We start from the raw sequence: 19533 nt of genomic DNA, 5'->3' as shown, positions 1-19533 counted from the left end.
GAGTCAGACACTTAACCCACTGAGCCATCCAGGTGGCCCACAGTGGGGTCATTTTTAGGGGTGATGAACGTTTAAATCCCTCGACTCTGACTGAGACATTACCCTCTGCACTGTGGGGGCCTCATTCAGTCTGTTGAAAGCCTTAGCGGGGAAGGACTGAGCTCTGAGAAAGAAGGAATCATGCCTTCCGACAGCTGGTGGTCTCAAGCCGCACTGTCCACTCTTCCCTGGGTCTCCAGCGTTCCGTGCAGATCTCGGACCTGCCAGCCCCCACAGTCGCATAACACGATTCCTGAAAGTGAATCATCTGTATCCCCGGAAGCCCTGACTCCTACCGGAATAAAGTTCTCTCCAGCTGGGGCTCTGGGCTTTTCTGGGTTTCCTTGCAGTTCTACCCATTTCTGCTTCGGGTATTTTGAAGCTCTGTTAGCATTTGCATACATACTTCAGATTGTTATGTCCTTTTGATTTATTTGACACTTTTATGGTTATAAAATGACCTTTTTTGGGTAATACTTTGGTAAAATTTATTTGGTAATTTTTTTTATGGTAATATTCTTTGTTCTGACACCAGCTTTGATGGAAATACAGCTACTTTTACCTTCTGTTGACTAGTATTAGCATTAGTCCTGTTCTTTTTAACCTATTTGGTATTTATATTTAAGCTGTATTTCTTGGGCACCTGGGTGGCTCAGTGGGTTAAAGCCTCTGCCTTTGGCTCAGGTCATGATCTCAGGGTCCTGGGATCAAGCCCCGCATCGGGCTCTCTACTCAGGGGGGGGAACCTGCTTCCCCCTCTCTCTCTGCCTGTCTCTCTGCCTGCTTGTGATCTCTCTCTATAAAATAAATAAAATCTTTAACAAGATTAAAAAAAATAAAGTGTATTTCTTGTAGCCAGAATATTTTTGGGTCTTTCTTATCTGACAATCTCTTGATTTTTAAATTCAGGTATTTAAACCGGTAACAATTAGTGCGATTTTCAGTACGGTTAACTTGGAGTCCCCCGCCTTGCTGTTTACATGCTAATCACCTCAGTCCACCCTTCCCCTCTTCTTCCTTCCTTTGGAGTAACTGAGTATTTTTTATGATTCTCTCCTACTTTCTGGTTGGTTTATTAGCTATCACTCTGTTTTGATACTTAATTTATTAGCTGCATTAGGGTTTCTAGTATGCAACTAACCTGTTACAGTTTGCCTTCGTGTGATGTTATAGGACCCCGTGTGTAAGAGTCTCGCCATACTTCCATTTCTCCTTTTAGAGCCTATTATTGTCGTGCTGTTTACTTTTACGTTTACTGTAAACCCCTCAACACACAGCGGTGGTTTTTCCGTGAGCAAGACCAAAAGCTCAGGCTGGCCAGCGGCAGCCTGGGGGCTACAGGGAGGAGTAGGTCCTCAAGTCCTAGAGGGGGGGTCTGGGCAGTGCATCTGCCATGCTGTGAGCTAATCCCGGAAAAACCAGACTGGAAAAGAGACTTGAGAATTATTTGTCCCTTTGTCGTAGTCTGCTCAGGCTGCTGTAACGAATGGTCGCGAACAGGGTGGCTCTCGTAAGCATTCGCTCCTCACAGTGCCAGAGGCTGGAAGTTCAGGCTCCAGCCGCCCACACCAGCAGGTGAGAGCCCCTTCCAGGCCGCAGATAGCTGGCTTCCTCCTTCCGTGTCCTCCCATGGTGGGAGGGGCGAGGGAGCTCTTCTGGGGTTCTTTTGTAAGGGAATGAGCCCTCCGTGGCGGCTCCCCCTAATCAACACCTCTCAGAGGCCCCGCTTCCTAATATCACCCTGGGGATCAGCCGTGCACTTGTGAGTTGGGGGGGGCATGAATATTCAGTCCTAGCACACGCTATGCTTATTGACAGGTTGGGGGGGCCACATGGGACCCAAATTCATCCAACCATGGGACCTTCTACCTGATGCTGATTCTAGTTAAACCACCTCAAGCCTCGATTCGTAGTTCAGGCTTGGGACAAGTTAAGATGGAGCCCCGGAGAAAAGATCCTAATCCTGTGCCTGCGCCTGGCGATCAGGACGCTTTGTCAACATCTCTGCATTTCAGGGACCCCATCTCTTCCGTAAAGAAAAGATACACTACACAGGGCTTGGGCGTTGCAGAGAGAGGGGAGAGTGGGAAAGAGAAAGGAGCAGCGGCCCTCGTGCGCCGGGGCTGCGCGTGCAGCTGGGCAGCCGTCCCCGGACAGCGGCCTGGAGCGGCCTCAGAAGGTGGAGACAACTGCCCTGCCCTCCAGCATCGGCACGACTAGGTATTTACCCAAAGAATACAAAAACACTACTTTAAAGGGGTACACGCACCCCAGTGTTTATAGCAGCGTTGCCTACTGCTGCCGCACTATGGGGAGAGTCCGGATGTGTGCCAAGTGCACGGAGGAAGACGGTGGGGTGTGTGCGCGGCGGAGTGTGACTCGGCCGGCGACACACGAGACCTTGCCATTTGCGACGATGTGGATGGAGCTGAAGTGTGCTACGCTGAGCAAACTAAGTCAGAGAAAGACAATTACCGTAGGATTTCACGCACATGTGGAATTTAGGAAACAAAAAATAAGCATCGAGGAAGAAATAAAAAACAAGGGGAAGCAAACCATAGGAGGGGTGGGGGGAGGGGCCGAGTGGGGGAGGGGCATCGAGGAGGGACCTGTGATGGGCCCGCGGTGTTGTAGTAAGTGACCGGAATCGCTGACTTCTGCTCCAGAAGCCACTATTACACTGTACTGCAACTCACCAGAATTTAAATGAAAATTTGGAGAACAATAGTGTACAGGAAGACGTATAATACATGTCACGGCTTGGGCCAATAATCATTACCGTAATTTTTAAAATGGTTAATTCATCAAATATTTGTATAATTTATTGATATTTTATCAGTAGGCGGTTCTATGTTACTGTATTATATAGAGTAGCACAGCCAATTATAACACTATATAGCATGAATCTATGATACGTTAACATTAATTATGGTCTTTTTATTATTTCAACGTATTATTAATAACAAATCAACCTGTCAATATTACTAATAAATGTCATCAGAACAGTTTTACCAAGTAAAAAATGGATTACACATCTTGTTAATAAATAGGCAAATCTTTATGCCTCAGGGATCGTGCTAAATACAGGACTCGCAATTTCTCCCTCATTTAGGGACCGGCTCGGTCCAGGACGCGTCTGCCGCTGCGCACAGGGGCACGAAGGAGCCTCTCCGTCCTGCGGAGACACCGCCCGCCCGCAGAGGGCGCTGTGAGTCCTCTCGTTGCCCCCAGAGGGACGGGGGAACCCCAGCGCCACCCCCGCGGCTCCTGGGACTTGTAGTTCCCAGCCGGGTGCCGCGCAGGCGCACTGCGGAGTCCGCCTGGGCGCACGGCGGGGGCGGCGCAGCGTGAGTTAACCGGGCCGGGGAGGGGGCGCAGCCCGAGGGAGTTAGCGGGCCGGGCTGGCGTGGGGACCGCGTCTGCGTGGAGGGCCGGGGTGGGAGCCGGTGGCGTCCGAGCGCTGCGCGCCCCGTGGCACCTGCGCCCGCCCCGGGGCCGGGCAGCCGCTTTCCTGGCCCGCAGCGCCCGGCGCCAGGTGTGCGGGGGTCCCGGCGGGGGTCCGGGCGGGGGTCCGGGCGGGGGTCCGGGCACGGGGCCTCGGCCTTCCCGGGAGGCGGCCGGGACCGTGGGCAAGGTCGCCCAGCTCCCAGAACCGTCCCCCGCGGGGAGCCCGCGTGCGAGACCCCGGGGCGCGCGCTGCTGGGGGGCGACGGCGGGTCCGGCCGGACTTGAAGGGAGACGCCGCGAACCTGTTTGCTCCTGGCGGCGGAGCGGGGCAGGGACGCCCGGACGTCGTGGGGAGAGGGGTCTCCCCGGGGCCACTCGGCCTGTCCCCGGCCCCCGGGGCCGTGTCTGGGGACGTGGTGGCTGTCGTGCAGGGGAGCGGAGCGCCTGGCACCGAGCGGGGCGCTGCTCGGACCCCGCAGCGCGGGCGGCCCCGCCCCAGGGAATGCCGCGCCCCCAGTGTCCACAGCGCCCCGGGGAAGGGACTGCGGTAACGAGCCGAAGACCCGAGTCTGATCCCGCTCACGGCTCCGCAGAATCACGTTCCCAGCGGGTCGGACAGCGCGAAGCAGGGAGCCCCACCGCCAGGGCCGTGTCCCCTCCTCCCCGCTCCCACTGCCCTCGGGGTGTCCAGCGTCCCAGGGCCGCCCGAGGGCCGCTCAGGATGGCACGCGGCGTCTTGGGGCCGGTGGAGTCCCCGAATCCAGGGGATCTCTTCTGGGACTGGGGGTGATACCTGGGAACATGTGTGCTTGTCGCGCTGGGGGGGTTCCTGGCGTGGCGCGGGTGAGGTCAGGGCGGTGGCGACCACCGGTGCCCTGACCTTAGCCATGCCCCTAACGCGCCCCGCGAGGAGGAGGGTCTTGGAACCGCAGGAGGGCGGCGGAGGACTGGGCTGGGGAGGGCTGGGCAGGGCTGGGCGGGTTGGGGGACCCGGGCCCCTTGCCGCCAGCCGCAGTCAGAGTCCCCAGAGCCAAGACGGAACCCCACGCACGCAGTGTGGGGGATGGGGTGGTAGGCGCGTTCGGCCCGCGTGAAGCTGAGGCGGGGACCAGGAGCCCTGCCTGTCTGGCCGCTGGTGTTTGTCGGTGTCCTCGGCGGCTGCACCGGGGCCTGCGGGGCCAACGCAGCGGGAACCTCCGCTCTCGCATTCTGGAGGCCGGAGTCCGAAGTCAAGGGTCCGCAGAGCCCTGCTCCCTCCCGGGGACCGAGGGCAGGACGCTCTGTCCTCCTCCAGCTTCGGAGGAGCGCTGCGTGTCCCTTGGCTAAGAGCTGTCACTTGTCTCTGTGTCCGTTGCCGCATGGCCTTGTCCCTGTGTGTCCGTGTCTCCTTCAAGGACTCCGTCCATCACCGTGCATCAGGGCCCGCGACTCCAGGACGACTTCGTCACCGCGTGAGCCGGTACCTCCCAGCCCTGTTCTGGCAAAAACGAATCTGCTTCCCGTCCGTGGAGGGGCCTGGTCTGGGCGTGTCACACGCGTGGACTCACACCCCGTGGGGCCTTCTGTGTCTCGTTCCCTCCCTGCGCGTCGTGGGCTCGGGGTCCGTCCACACAGCGCCTGTCGGGGCTACGGTTCTTTTTAAGGCTGACTAGCAATCCGCTGTGTGGACAGAGCACCGCGTTCATCCGCTGCAAACCTTTGGGCCACTGTGAGTCTCGCTGCCGTGGACGTTTGTGAACAAGTGTGTGTGGACGTGTGTTTCCATTTCTCTTGGGCCGAGAGCCGGAGTGGGATCCCTGGGTCCCGTGTTAACCGCGTTGGACCATCTAAGGAACTGCCAGACTGTCTTCCACGGTGGCGACCTGTTGTCCGTGCCCCCCAGTGGTGCCGGGGGGCTCCATCTCTCCCCGTCCTCCCCGACCCCTGCTCTTGCCTTTCCAACGCGAGTCGTCCTGCCGGGGCTGTTGGGTCTGTGTCTCCCCGATGACTCGCCACCTTGGGCATCTTTGCGTGTGCCGCTCAGTCCTCTGGGTATCGCCCTGGCAGGAGTGTCTTTCCTGGAGCTCTGTCTTTGGAAGGGACTTGGGGTCTACGGAAGCGGCCAGCAGATGGCACGTGGGGTCCCCCCGGGCCTTCCCACAGCTTCCCCTCGTGCTGGCTCTCGGCCCGGCTTCTTCGATCGTGTGAGGATTCTCGTCTGAAGTCCTTTCTGGGGGGAGGGTGCTATTTGTGTCCAAGGTTTAGTTGTGAATTAATGCCTGACTCAGAGGATGTGGCGGAGACGGGACCGAGGCCCCCGGACCCATCACCGGCTCCCCCCACCGGCCTGTCTCGCAGCAGCGATCGCCGCCAGCGCGTTGATACAGACCCGGCCCGCCGTGAAGGCTTAATAGCACGATGCACTGGTGTGCGGGGGCTGGGCTCGCCACGGAGCGGGGTTCTCTCCCTGTGCTGGTGGGAGGCCCGAGATCGCGGTATCGACAGGGCTGATTTCATTCCGAAGTCTCAGTCCTTGGCGTCCGACAGCTGCCTTCGCCCCTGCCCTGTGTGTGTCTGTCTGTGTCCTAATCCTCTCTTCTTTTTCTTCTTTTTAAAAAAGGTTTCATTTATTCGTTTTGAGAGGGAGAGAGAGAGCATGAGTAGGGGGAGCGGCAGAAGGAGAAGCAGGCGCCCCGCTGAGCCGGGAGCCCGGTGCGGGGCTCCATCCCAGGACCCAGGATCATGACCTGAGCCGAAGGCAGAGCCTTGACCCACTGAGCCCCCCCGGGCGCCCCCCAGTCCACTCTTCTTATAAGGACACCAGTTTTATGGGACCAGGGCCCATTCCTAAAGACCTCATTTTTACTTAATTCCTCTTTACAAGCCATATCTTGAAATACAGTCACCCTCTGAGGTCCTGGGGTTGGCACTTAGAGGTACGAATTAGGAGGGGACGCCGTGTCGCCCCGAACGACAGACGTGCGTTGGAGACGTTGCGTGTTTGGCTCTGGGCCACCCACGACAGAGCGAGTCACGTGCGTTGTTTGGTTTCCCAGCGCATATACGACTTCTGTTTACACTGTCCCGGAGTCCGTCCATTGGGTGTGCAGTCACGTGACATCCAAAATACCACGTACGTGCCCTAAGTTAAAAATACCTTATTGCCGATCAACACAGGCCGGCATCCGAGCTGTCCGTGAGTCATCATCGCCGAGCGCAGATCACGGTAAGGACTGTAGTAACGAGCTCGGGAGGCCGCCCCCGAGGCATGGGGACAGGAAGCGGACAGCTGCCGTGGGGAGAGCGGCCCCCGGGCTTGCTGGGCGCGGGGTTGCCCCAGACCTCGGAGGCCCAGCCTGAGGAGGAATCCCACGTTAGGTGTTCTTGCCCCACACGATGAAAAAAAGTCAGTGACCCAAGAGATGGACGCCGCTTCTGCTCTGTCAACGAGGGCACAGACTTTCCCCGATTTCCCCAGGTGCCCCACCACCGTCTTCCTCGTGGCCTGGGGACCCCATCCAGGGCCCCGCAGGACCTTTGGTGACCTCGCCTCGTCTTCTCGGGCTCCCCCAGTCTGTGGCCGTTTCTCACCCTTTCCTGGTCTTTCGTGACCTCGACGCTTTGGACAAGCACGGCCCGGTGTTCGCAGGCGGTCCCGTGGGTTGAGTTCGTCCGTGTATTCTCGTAACGACACTGGGGTCACGGTTTGTGGGGACGGGGATACCTGATGTCCACGCCACGTCGCTGGAGATTCCAGCCTTGATCAGTGGGGGAGGGGGCCGGGGTTCACCGGTTTCTCGGGTCGTGAGGTTTGGTAGGGGGGGGCCGGGGTTCACCGGTTTCTCGGGTCGTGAGGTTTGGGGGGGGGGGGGCCGGGGTTCACCGGTTTCTCGGGTCGTGAGGTTTGGGGGGGGGGGCCGGGGTTCACCGGTTTCTCGGGTCGTGAGGTTTGGTGGGGGGGGCCGGGGTTCACCGGTTTCTCGGGTCGTGAGGTTTGGTGGGGGGGGGCCGGGGTTCACCGGTTTCTCGGGTCGTGAGGTTTGGTGGGGGGGGCCGGGGTTCACCGGTTTCTCGGGTCGTGAGGTTTGGTGGGGGGGGGCCGGGGTTCACCGGTTTCTCGGGTCGTGAGGTTTGGTGGGGGGGGCCGGGGTTCACCGGTTTCTCGGGTCGTGAGGTTTGGTGGGGGGGGGCCGGGGTTCACCGGTTTCTCGGGTCGTGAGGTTTGGTGGGGGGGGCTGGGGTTCACTGGTTTCTCGGGTCGTGAGGTCACCGTGTCCCCCTTGACCCACGGCGTTTGCTGGGAGCAAGTCACTGAGTGACCCACACCGAGGGCGGGGGTTGGAGGGAGGCGAGGCCCCGCCTCCCGGAGGACGGGCATGGACGGTTCACACGGGTGTTAAACCACGCGCTCAGAGGCATGACCGACGTCCCGCCTGTCCGTGGAGTCTCCCCAGGGACGGAGTGCGTGCGGAGTGTGACCGGTCTTGTCTGCAGGGACGGTTACTGGGGTGTTCCTGGGGTGATTTTCTGCTAATGGGGGACAGGCGGTTTCTTTTGAAGTTTTCATCCGGGAATCCAGATCGAGCCCCTCCCAAGTGTCCAGTCTATGGCCCCCATTCCTTCCTCGTGAGTCTGTGTGAGAATTTCACCCTTACGCGTGTGTGACGTCACCCAGAGGGGTCAGGCCGCTCTCCTGTGGTGGGGGGGGACTCAGTGGGGACCGCTTCAGGATGTCGTCACTGAGGGCCAGCGCTGGGCACTCAGCACGCTGGAAACCGCCTGTTCAGGCCCCGTGGCAGGGGGCAGGGACCTCCGGGTGGAACTGGGCTCTGTCCCTGACGCAGCGTGGCCGAGCGGGGGTTTGTGGCAAGGGAGCAGGAGGGGTCAGCGGGTGCGCAGTCGCCAAGAGGACACATCGGGGCGGGGGGGCTCTGGCCAAACCGAAGTGATGGGGCTGGTGGTGCAGACAGGCTAGGTGCCCCCCCCCCCCAACCCGGCTGGGGTTTGGAGAGACCGGCCAGCGCTCCAGGGGGATCGGACACAGGGCAGGGGCTCCTGCTAAAACCGGGTGACGCAGAACCGAACTCAGAAGCCCAGACGCCACAGCCTGGTTGAAAGGAGGTCTCAGAGTGACCCAGCTTTGGTTGGGCCATATATGCAGCAATATATGTCGGGGAGAGAGTCCGGGGAGCCGGACGGGCTGCGGGACGGCTGACACGAATCTGAGACATGCCCGGGGCCCGGCGCCTGTGGGTGTCGGAACTGAGCCATGCAGAGTTCGAGCCTGGGTGGTCCCGCCGGGTTGAAGAAGCTGAGGTCATATTGGAGTAGGTGGGCCTAATCCAAGGACTTGGTGTCCTTTTAAGAAGAGGGACACAGAACCGAGAGACAGCCACGTGACCACAGAGGCAGAGACTGTGGGGACGTGGCCACAAGCCCAGGGCCAGCTGGCGTGCCCAGAACCTGGAGTAGGCAGGAAGGCCCCTCTTTGGGAGCTGTTGGAGGCGGCACAGCCCTGAGACCTTGATCCAACTTGTGGTCGTAATCCTTACAGTGTGTGGTCTTCTCTTTCACTAACCCCAGGACATTGACACAGACTGCTTTGCAATGGAATGGGTGCATTTCATAAGCTTCCAAGACCTTTGGTCTCCCTGTCCAAGCGTGGGTTAAGAAGCTGTGAAGGCCCATGGACTCTGTCCTGGCTTCTGTTGACCACACTCTGTGCGGGGGGACACCTGCAGAGATCCCCGGGTCCAGGATTTGGAGGCTGGGGACCGACCTGGGCCTGGGCCTCACATTCTCTTCTCCTCCCACAGCTCTGCGGGCTCTGGAAGCTGCTTTCCCAGGAGAAGAGAATGGCTACGGGGTACCAGTCCCCCAGACCCCAGGTGAGTGGGGACTTCCTCCGGCCCTGACGATGTCCTGGGCGTCCAGGGGAAGCGCTCCTACTGGATCTGCATGTCTTGCTACGCGGGAAGCGAGAGAGCACTGCCCACGAGCCTCTGGGTCCCTGCGCATCGTCGCAGGGGTCAAGGTCCCTTCCTTTCTAAGGCCGGATTAGCCTTTTAGAGCCTGGGGACAGCTGCACTTGATGGGAAGCCGCCTGCTAGGGCATGAGCCTCAGGAGAGAGAGAGACAGGGAACGGAGGCCACCACCAGCTTGGGCCAGCACATCTGTGGCAGCGGTAGGCAGGGTCCCTGTCCCCTAAGTCATAGCTTTGGGAACGTGATCCGTGTCTGCGTCAGAAATACAGAGCGGGGGGCGCCTGGGTGGCTCAGTGGATTAAGCCGCTGCCTTCGGCTCAGGTCGTGATCTCGGGATCCTGGGATCGAGTCCCGCATCGGGCTCTCTGATCAGCAGGGGGCCTGCTTCCCTTCCTCTCTCTCTGCCTGCCTCTCTGCCTACTTGTGATCTCTCTCTATCAAATGAATAAATAAAAAGTCTTTAAAAAAAAAAAAAAGAAAAGAAATGCAGAGCGGACTGGCCACTCGGGTTCAGGTGGTCCCTCGGAGAACAAGTCCTTTCCTGTGGACGTTTGTGAGTGACCCTGATGTCCAGTCAGTATCTGTGACGCTGTCCGGTTGGGGCCCCTGGGGAGAGGTCCTCAGTCTGCTCTGGCCCCCCACATCGAAGTCCTGGTCATCGCAGGCAACCTGCTTTCAGGCCAGCCTGGCTGCCCTTGAGGCAGAGAGTCCCTGGGGACACTCCAAGGTTTCAGCTTGGAGCTGGTGCTGGCCCCAGGATCTGTGAGGTCAGGGCCGCAGACAGCCAGCAGCTTGTCCCTTGGCAGCAGCAAAGCGGAGCTGCCCCAGGGCCGGACAGTGGCCCTTCTTTTCTTGTCTCCACGTGCACGTAAACGGAGCTGCTCAGACCTGGGTGGTCAGGCTGGGGGGTCCTGGTCTGTCCAGGCCACGCAGGATCATAAACCCCTTAGCAGCTCAGACCTGCGTCTCTAAAACGCCAGTGGTACTTCTCCAGCTGGGATCGCCTCTCTTTCCACGTTGCTCTCCCATAGATATAAGTCATAAAAACCACGAGTCACGGAGACTTGTTTTTAGTATTTAAAGAGCTTCCGTTTTAACCTCACCAGGCAGCAAGAAGCAAAGAACCTGTGTCCCACGGAGACTTTTCCCGTCTTCCATGCCCGAGGTGATCCACTGTGGAATTACAGTAATATAATTATATATATTTTTATTTATCATAATTTTAAATAAAGTAATATTTATTTATTATAAATAAATATTATAATATATTTTTATTATATTATATTATGGGTCATTATAAAATATTATTATAATATAAATATTATAAATATATATATTTTTAAACATTTTTTCTTTATTTATCTGACAGAGATCACAAGTAGGCAGAGAGGCAGGCAGAGAGAGAGGAGGAAGCAGGCTCCCTGCAGAGCAGAGAGCCCGATGCGGGGCTCGATCCCAGGACCCTGGGATCATGACCCAAGCCGAAGGCAGAGGCTCAACCCACTGAGCCACCCAGGCGCCCCTAAATATTATAAATATATTTATATAAATATAAAGGGGGCGCCTGGGTGGCTCAGTGGGTTGAGCCTCTGCCTTCAGCTCAGGTCATGCTCTCAGGGTCCTGGGATCGAGCCCTGCATCGGGCTCTCTGTTCAGTGGGGAGCCTGCTTCCCTCTCTGTTTCTGCCTGTCTCTGTGCCTACTTGTGATCTCTGTAAAAAAAAATGAATAAAATCTTTAAAATATATATATATATATTTAAAAACTAGGAAGTGATATTTCACACTCATTTTTACATATTAGCCACGAAGTTCGAAGCCATTAAAACCGTTTCCTGGGCGCCTGGGTGGCTCAGTGGGTTAAAACCTCTGCCTTCGGCTCAGGTCATGATCTCAGGGTCCTGGGATCGAGCCCTGCATCGGGCTCTCTGCTCAGCAGGGAGCCTGCTTCCTCCTCTCTCTCTCTCTCTGCCTGCCTCTCTGCCTACCTGTGATCTCTGTCTGTCAAATAAATAAATAAAATCTTTTTAAAAAAAAGTTTCCCTTTTTATTTAATCGCGGATTGACTCCAAGCCTTGCACTGAGTTCAGCAGGTGCAGACTTCACCTGAGAGCCGCCCAGGAAGAGGGCAGTGGGGATGTCGGGGGGTGCCCTGGGGAGGTTGCCGCAGCAGCTGCTGGCCTGGAAAAGGCCTGTTTTTTCCTACTTGACCTAAAATTTTTGAAAAAGATTTTACTTGTTTGAGAGAGCAGAGTGCACGCAGAGCAGGAGCAGAGAGAGAGGGAGACAATCTCCAGCAGATTTTGCTTGGAGCGGGGAAACCCAGTGTGGTATTCGATCCTTGATCCCACGACCCGGGGTTTGTGACCGGAGCAGACATCAAGAGCTGGACACTTGACCCACTGAGCCTCCTGGGAGCCCCCACTTTATCTAACTTTTGTGGTCCTGTGTCCTGACTTCCTTTTTCTGGGTGGAAGAAACAGACACATTTAACACTGGGGTACCCCCCCGGGTGGCTCAGTCCGTCAAGTGTCCAGCTCGTGCCTGGGGTCATGAGCCCAGGGTTGTGGGATCAAGGATGGAGCTGGTGTGGGGTCTCCCTGCTCAGCGGGGAGCCTGCTTCCCCTCTCCCTGCCACTCCCCCGGCCTGTGGTCTCTCTCTCTATCTCTGACAAATAAATAAAAAATCTTAAAAACAAGAACAACCGATGGGCCACAGGTTCCAGTCCTGCCCGTGCATTGGCGGAGTCTGACCCTGGGCTGCCGCCCCCTCCAGGTGGGCCGCTTCCCTCTGTGCGGCAGCTGTGCACACGGGTGGAGGGGCCATTCTTGAGCGGAACTGCTGTGCTGTTTCAGGAGTCGCTGTCTTGGGAGGATGTGGCCGTGGACTTCTCCCGCGAGGAGTGGGCGATGCTGGGTTCTGCGCAGAGACAGCTCTACAGAGAGGTGATGCTGGACACCTGTGCCCACCTGGCCGCCCTGGGTAAGACTGCTTGCTCCGCGTCCACGCTGTGTGGGGAGTGGGTTGGGAAGCGGGGTTTGTGGGGTGCACACCGCGGTGGTGGCTCCTGTGCCCGTGGGGCTCACAGTGCGCCGGTCTCTTCCGCACACACAATGGCCGCATTTCTCTGGTGTAGGATCATCCGTGCTACTGAGATGCATCGGGCCCCTTAGGCAGAGATAACGTCCTGAGTCCTCTTGGCTACAGAGTCATCATTAAAAAATTTCTTTGTGGTAAAATTACGTAGAACATAAGATCTGCCTTCTTAGTCCATTTTCAGGTGTACAGTTCAGCGGCAGTAATTATACTCAGGACGTTGTATAACTGTCAGCGCTCTTTCCAGAACCTTTTCCTCACCTGAGTGAGAAGCCCCACACTCACTAGGCAGTGACCCCCCCGCCTCTAGCCCCGGCTCCCACCCTCTCCTCTCTGTCTGTGTGGACAGGACTCCTCTGGGGACCTCCTGGGAGTGGGGACCTGCAGGATGTGTCCTCCTGGGTCTGGCTCCTCTCACTTGAGCCCCGTGTCCTTGGGTCCCTCTGCATCGTGACAGGGGTCAGGGTCCCTTCCTGAGGCTGGACCGTGTTCCCGCCTGGGGATGGACCATATTTTATTTATCTGCTTGTCCATAGATGGACACCTGGGTTGTTTCGACTTTTTGGCCGCCGTGAACATGGGTGAGCAAATAGCACGTCAGTTCCCTGCGTTCAGCTCCCTGGGGTCCAGACCCAGGAGCGGAATTGCTGGGTCAGGTGGTGATTCTATGTTTACTTCCTCTAGCACCCTCCAGCTGTTTTCCACAGCACCGTCCAACCGGCCAAGTGCAGGGATTCCGATTTCTCCACATGCTCTCTGAGACTTATTTTTTCTTTTGCTTTTTATTTTTTATTTTATTTTTTTAAGATTTTATTTATTTATTTATTTGACAGACAGAGATCACAAGGAGGCAGAGAGGCAGGCAGAGAGAGAGGAGGAAGCAGGCTCCCCACTGAGCAGAGAGCCCGATGCGGGGCTCGATCCCAGGACCCTGAGATCATGACCTGAGCCGAAGGCAGAGGCTTAACCCACTGAGCCCCCCAGGCCCCCTGCTTTTGCTTTTAAAAATAATCGTACCCGTCCCCCTAGGTGTGAAGTGGTGTCTCCCTGTGGTTTTGATTTGTATTTCCCTCATGGCTGAGGATGTCAAACATCTTTTCATGTGCTTGCTGGCTGCTTGTAGATCATTCTCAGGGAACTGTAACAGCCACCGATTTTTAATTAGGAAAATAAGATCTCCAGCTGGGTCAACATGTCCCCTCTCCAGTGTACTCTTGTCTCCCGCAGGAGCGTTGAAGAACCAGAGTTCCGATACAGGCGCTGACGATGGTGACAGCACACTTTCCCCAACACAAGCCTCTCAGGCCATTAGTCCTTCCCCAGCAGTGGGGTGTCCACTCTTTCTACCAGTGGTGCCTTTCCACTGGGAACCAGGAGAAGCCGTGTGGATGGGGGCACGAAGAACTCCCCAAACCTCCTGTTCAGGTGAGAGCCAGGCAGGTACGTGCCATTGACTAGGGGTGACATCTTGGGGACTGTCCTAGATCTCTCCACAGAGGCCCGTACTCTGTCAGGAGAAGATTGAGGTCTTTGCTTGCACTTTCTCAGATGCCTTCGGTTCATCTCCAGCAACCTTGCCCTGTGCACTAGCTTCTGCCTCCCGCAGTGGGTGCGGAGAGGAGACAGCCCAGTTCTGTCGTGAAGCTCTACCACCTGTATTTCTCTTCCCTCTCTGCTTTCTTGAGGATTCTTTCCCTCTGCTGTTCCCCTTCTCCCTCCTTTAGGGAGCCATTCCTTCTATGTGTACATTTTTCTCCCGTTTTTCATCATTGTCCTGCTTCTTACCCTGCTTCCTGTCCTTAGGATCTTCTCCTGTTTTCCCCGTTGAGTGCCGATATTTGAACATGAATTCCCATGTGTCTTGCATGTGTTGGAAGGACGTTTGTCCCACTGTTATTAAGTCAGAGTTTCTTCCCTCTCCCCACCTCAATTTATTTCAGATTTGGAGACTAGTCTGGAAAGCCAAGAGTCAGTTTACAAGAAGGTGGTTTTGGAGGAAGAACCAGCCGGTGGCATGGATGCCAGAGAGCTCCCCAGAGAAGACTGGGACTGTGGTCAACTTGAGAAGAACCACGAGGACCCCCGCCAGCTTCTGAGGCAAATGGCGTACGCCCAGGCGGAAGCATTTCCTCCAAAGGAGGCCACTGCCTGGCACGCGTTTGGGGAAACCTGTAGCACGAGCTCAGACCTTGCTTTATCACAAGGAGGTTTGAGAGGAGGACGTTTCCGTGACCGTGACCTTGATATTGAGAGTTCGGTAGCCGATCCATTCTTAAAACATCATCGGGTGGGATGTTCAGACCAGAGGCCCCGTGAAGGGAATGAATACAGAAAAGACATCAGCCCAGACAGTCCCCTTGCTCAGCACGAAAGGACGGGAACTTGTGTGTACCCAGAAAGTAGGGAGTCATTTAATCGTAGTATGGCTCTTACGACACACAACGTGGTGGGGAAATCCTATGAATGCTACCAGTGCGGGAAAATGTTTAATCGGAGGCATTCCCTGAGTGAGCATCAGAGAATCCATACTGGGGAGAGACCCTATGAATGTCATCAGTGCGGGAGAGCCTTTACGCACAGCTCGACCCTCACGCGGCACCTGAGAACTCATACTGGAGAGAAGCCCTATGCGTGCAGGGACTGTGGGAAAGCCTTCAACAGGGTTTCGTCTCTTACCCAGCACCAGAGGATTCACACAGGGGAGAAGCCCTACAGATGCCAGGACTGCGGAAAATCTTTCTGCCAGAGTTCTTACCTGATCTTGCACAAGCGAACGCATACTGGAGAGAAGCCCTACGAGTGTAACGCGTGTGGAAAGGCCTTCAGTGATCGCTCCTCGCTCAACCAACACGAGCGAACCCACACCGGTGAGAACCCCTATGAATGTCATCAGTGCGGGAGAGCCTTCAGCCAGAGGTCTTCCCTCGTGAGGCACGAGAGAACTCACACTGGAGAGAAACCGTACAGCTGTCCCGAGTGTGGGAAAGCATTCAGCCAGAGCTCCTCCCTCATCAGCCACCAGAAAACTCACACTAGTCAGAAAACCTACAAAATAATTGACTGCGGGAAAGCTTTCTATCAGAGCAGCCGCCTTCTTGGATTTTAGAGAACGCTTGCGGCTCTGTGAAGTGACTCGTACCGCTACGGAAGGGGGGTTGGGTTTTGCCCCTCTGATGTTCCCCTTGAAAGGAAGCAGGCGTAGGTCACATTCTTGAGGAGGAGCAGGGAGGTCCGGATCTGAGAAGGGACCTTTACTGGGGAAAATTAACACCGAGCCGTGCCCGGTGCCTGACGTTTTGCAGAGGACTGACGCTAACAGGCAGTGCGATTTTGCTGCGAATTGTCGCATTGATTCAGTTGTTGAAACTAAAGATACTCTGCTTCAGCTTTTGTTTGAAAATGAGTATTTTTGTTTCAGTATTTTACGTAGTCATCCTGCCCCTGCTGGCCCCGCGGCTCAGTCCTACCTCGTTTCGTGCCCTGCTACGGCAAAGCAGAATGTGCGCCAACACAGAAAGAGCTTCGGGTGCCACGTGGAAAATAAAGAGTGCAAAACGGTGTGTGCGATTCTGTTCAGGGAGGTCAAGATGTGTGTGTGAGGCACGGAGGCCGGACAGGGATGCGGAGGAAGGAGCAGAATTTGTCTGTCAGAATTACCCGGTCGTGTGTGATTTTCCTACCTTCTGCCCTTCCGTTTGGTAGTGCTGCAACGGTCTTGACAGTCAGTAGAAATCAGACGACCCCGAGGGATGTCAAGTTTCTTTGCCCCGTCAGGGAGGACCGTGGCTGCCACGATGGGGCGGATGCAGTGCAGTAGGTCCTGGGACAGGGAAGTGGAGCAGCCTGGGGTGGCCTGGGAGCGGTCCCCGCCGTGAGGCGGACCTGCCGGAGTGGGGACCACGAGCTCTGGTGTGCGTCGGTGTCAACGTTCACTGGTCGCTTGCTTGCTCTGTTTCTAGCCTCATCCAGCTCTTACACGTGGCTCCTCGTTTAATCTGAGCAAGGCCGTGAGATGGGAGCTGTTCATGTCCCTACGTGATAGAAGGGGAAACAGAAATAAGGTAACTTGTCCAAAGTCAGACGACGGGAATGTGGCAGAGCCAGGATCTGAGCCTGAACAACTGGGCAAGGCGTGTGCCCCATTTGGGCGCAGGGGCGCGGGGGGCTGTGTTTTCTAAACTCTACCCTGGGAGCCCCCTGACTTCCCTCTGAATCTTCCCTCTCTGGGGAGCTGGGGAGGGTGGTCGGGTTCCAGCTAAGTGAAACCCGATCACAGTGGTGGTGTTGTCTTTCTCCACGGTGGAGATCCCTCATCTGGAATCCGGGTAGAGCCTACTGGGCCGATGGGTGTTTCTCGAAGGGATCTGTGGACGGTCTTAGCCGGACGCGGAACGTGTGCTGGGGCACGGTGTGTCATCTGGGGCAGCGTCTCACTTTCCTCCCATTCTGAGGACCGGTGGAGGGGGTGTCCCGGGTGCACTGTTTTTCGGTCTCGATCTCTCGCTGCTTCCAACAATTATTTGGAGAGAACCTGACCTCCGTGTGCCAGGCGGCCGTGCGTAAGAAAGATGAGGGGTCTGCCCTCCTGCCCATATGCCCCCATAGGGTGGAGGTGGGGTGGCCTCGTGGGTTGTCACACATGCAGTCGCCCAGTGTGTCTCTCAGAAAGGTTCTGCAGTTGGTTGGATACTCTGCTGTGTCCGCCGTGATAGTCTTAATAACTTCGAACAGAGGATCCCCTCCTCTGCTACGATTTTATTTTGCAGTGAGCCTGGCTCACTGTGTAGCCAGGCCCGGGATGGAGCGAGGAGCCGGATGCGCATGAAACAGCTAACTACACACGCTACTTAAATCATTACGGATTTTGGTAGTGCTCTGGGGGACTTAGACAGGATGCTGCTGTGACAGAGGATACGAGAGGGACCAACCCCAGGGCCTTCTGAGAACCTGACACTTGGTTGGAGATGTGAGTCTGGGGCACCCAAGGGCAGTGATTTAACCAGAGGCTGACGCTCAGCTTTGTTTTCATGTATTTAATAATATACATATGTACAAGGGTGTCTGACCGGCTCGGTCAGTAGAGCGTGCAACTCTTGATCTCAGAGTCGTGAGTTCAAGCCCCACGTTGGGCGTGGAGCCTACTTAAAAACATATTTACAATGCTCGTTTTGATTTCTCTGACTCAAAAGTATTTTGAGAGAGAGTATATGTTTTTTTAAACTTTTGGGTATTTCAATACCCTTCTCCATCTTCTTAAAAACAAATTCTTTTTCTTGTCTGATTGCACTGGCTCAGTGCTTTAGTACAGGGCTGAACAGGAGTGTTGAGAACAGACGTTCTTGCTTTGCTCCAGATGGTAGGGAAAAGCGTCCAGTCTTTCACCACGGAGTGCACTGTTTTCTGTGGGCTTCCTGTAGATGTCACCATCTTTACTTGGTTTCTGCTTTCACCGTGCTGTAGTCTGAGAAAGCTGGTGGGATTTAGTACTGTTTAGCGGTAGATACAAGAGTGTTCAGAAAGTTCCTCGCTGCATGTTCTGTGGAAATGTTGCAGGACAGTTTCCAACCCTCCCCTTCTCCCGGGGTTGGGATTCTCACTAACACACGCTCTTGGGAGGAATGCAGAACACCAGGCCTCCTGACGTTTCACAGAAGGATGCTTATGTGGGCCGAACTTCTCGCCAGAATATTATCTGTCTACAAAGTGCTACATTTCAAACGCCAAGACGATGTTCTCCGAAAACCTGCGGGGTCACTCCATGCAGGGTGGCTTGTGGGAGCAGAGTTGGGTTGAAGGAGCGCCTGGAAAGTTGAGCACGGTCTCAGGAAAAATGAGGTTGGCGACAGGCGTTCTTGGTGCGCGACCAGAGCTGTTTGCCTCCGGTTCGGACCCACCGTGTGAGCTTCCTGCCACGGCTCTATCAAATCACACATTCAGTGACTTAAAACAGCCGATTTCTTTAAAAGTTCTGGAGGTCAGAGGTCCAAAACCAAAGTGCTGGCGAGGCTATGTTCTTTTCAGAGAGCCTAATGGAGAATGTGTTCCCTTAACTTTCTGGTCTCTGGAAGCCACTCAAACTCCTTGTCCTCACCATTCCCCCTCTGTCCTCCCTGCCAGGAGCACGGGGTCTGCCCATCTCTCAGGACTCCCGCCCTCTGCCTCCGTCTTGTGAGGCCCTTGTGAGGACCCTGGGACCCCCGGGAACCCAGGTCACCCTCACCGTGGAGCGTTAATCACTTTGCAAAGTCGCTTTTGCCACAGGAGGTGACGTATTCCAGTCCCCGTGATTAAGGCCTGGGCACGGTTAGAATGCCTCATGCCGCCGGCCACACCTTTCCCACTTTGCTCTATGACGTGGGGTGGAAGTGGGTTGGAAATCCTGCGAACCGGGTCTGCTGTGTAGACTCCCCTGACAGCAGAACCTGCACACGGAAGAGGCTGCTCGAGGGAGACGGGGTCTTGCCCCTTCTTGTCCCTGTCACTGCTGGCAGCTTTGAGACCTCAGTCTGTGAATCACACCCTACCTTGACTCACACTTCTTTCCCTGGGGGCTACTGTAGTTTCTTCCCTTTTCTCTGGCTGCAGTGAACATTTTGCAAGAATTCACAGACCAGCTTCATTTTTCACCTTAATAAATGAAATGACGTGTCCTTTATTTTTTTTTAAAGATTTTATTTATTTTTTAAAAAAGGTTTTCTTTATTTATGACAGAGATCACAAGCAGGCAGAGAGGCAGGCGGAGATGGGGAAGCAGGCTCCCTGCTGAGCAGAGAACCGGATGCGGGGCTCGATCCCAGGACCCTGGGATCATGACCTGAGCCCCCGCGGCCCGCACGGCCTCCGTGAGAGCTGCTTCCGGGACGTTTGTCTGAACACGCGGCAGGCGGACCGGAGCTGGAGGTCCGATCCCGGCCCCAGGCCTAGGGCCGACTTCTGAATCTAGTGGTTTCTGGAAGCTTAGTATTCGTTACTAATCCATATTAAGCAA

The 19533-nt window shown here is 55.9% G+C and overlaps 1 protein-coding gene across 5 annotated transcripts; it reads left to right on the top strand.

The window, feature by feature from the left end:
* Positions 1 to 6191: 6191 nt before the first annotated feature.
* On the top strand, positions 6192 to 16105 carry ZNF554 (zinc finger protein 554). Of its 5 annotated transcripts, XM_045087058.1 has the most exons (6): positions 6192 to 6691; positions 6944 to 9353; positions 10557 to 10636; positions 12305 to 12431; positions 13773 to 13970; positions 14486 to 16105. In XM_045087058.1, the coding sequence occupies exons 2-6, from the start codon at positions 9152 to 9154 to the stop codon at positions 15649 to 15651; spliced, it is 1773 nt and encodes a 590-aa protein (XP_044942993.1). In that variant the 5' UTR covers positions 6192 to 6691; positions 6944 to 9151; the 3' UTR covers positions 15652 to 16105. The 5 variants fall into 5 exon arrangements, with proteins under 5 accessions (XP_044942993.1, XP_044942996.1, XP_012904232.1 ...); XM_045087061.1 differs by having other exon boundaries at positions 6192 to 9353; positions 10557 to 10615; XM_013048778.2 differs by having other exon boundaries at positions 6192 to 9353.
* Positions 16106 to 19533: the final 3428 nt, after the last annotated feature.

Source organism: Mustela putorius, unplaced genomic scaffold (assembly GCF_011764305.1).
Source record: "Mustela putorius furo isolate JIRA1106 unplaced genomic scaffold, ASM1176430v1.1 tig00000095_pilon_pilon_pilon, whole genome shotgun sequence".
Taxonomy (NCBI): Eukaryota; Metazoa; Chordata; class Mammalia; order Carnivora; family Mustelidae; genus Mustela; species Mustela putorius.
The sequence above is the reverse complement of the archived record's forward strand: the minus strand, read 5'-3'. Positions and strand labels throughout refer to the sequence as shown.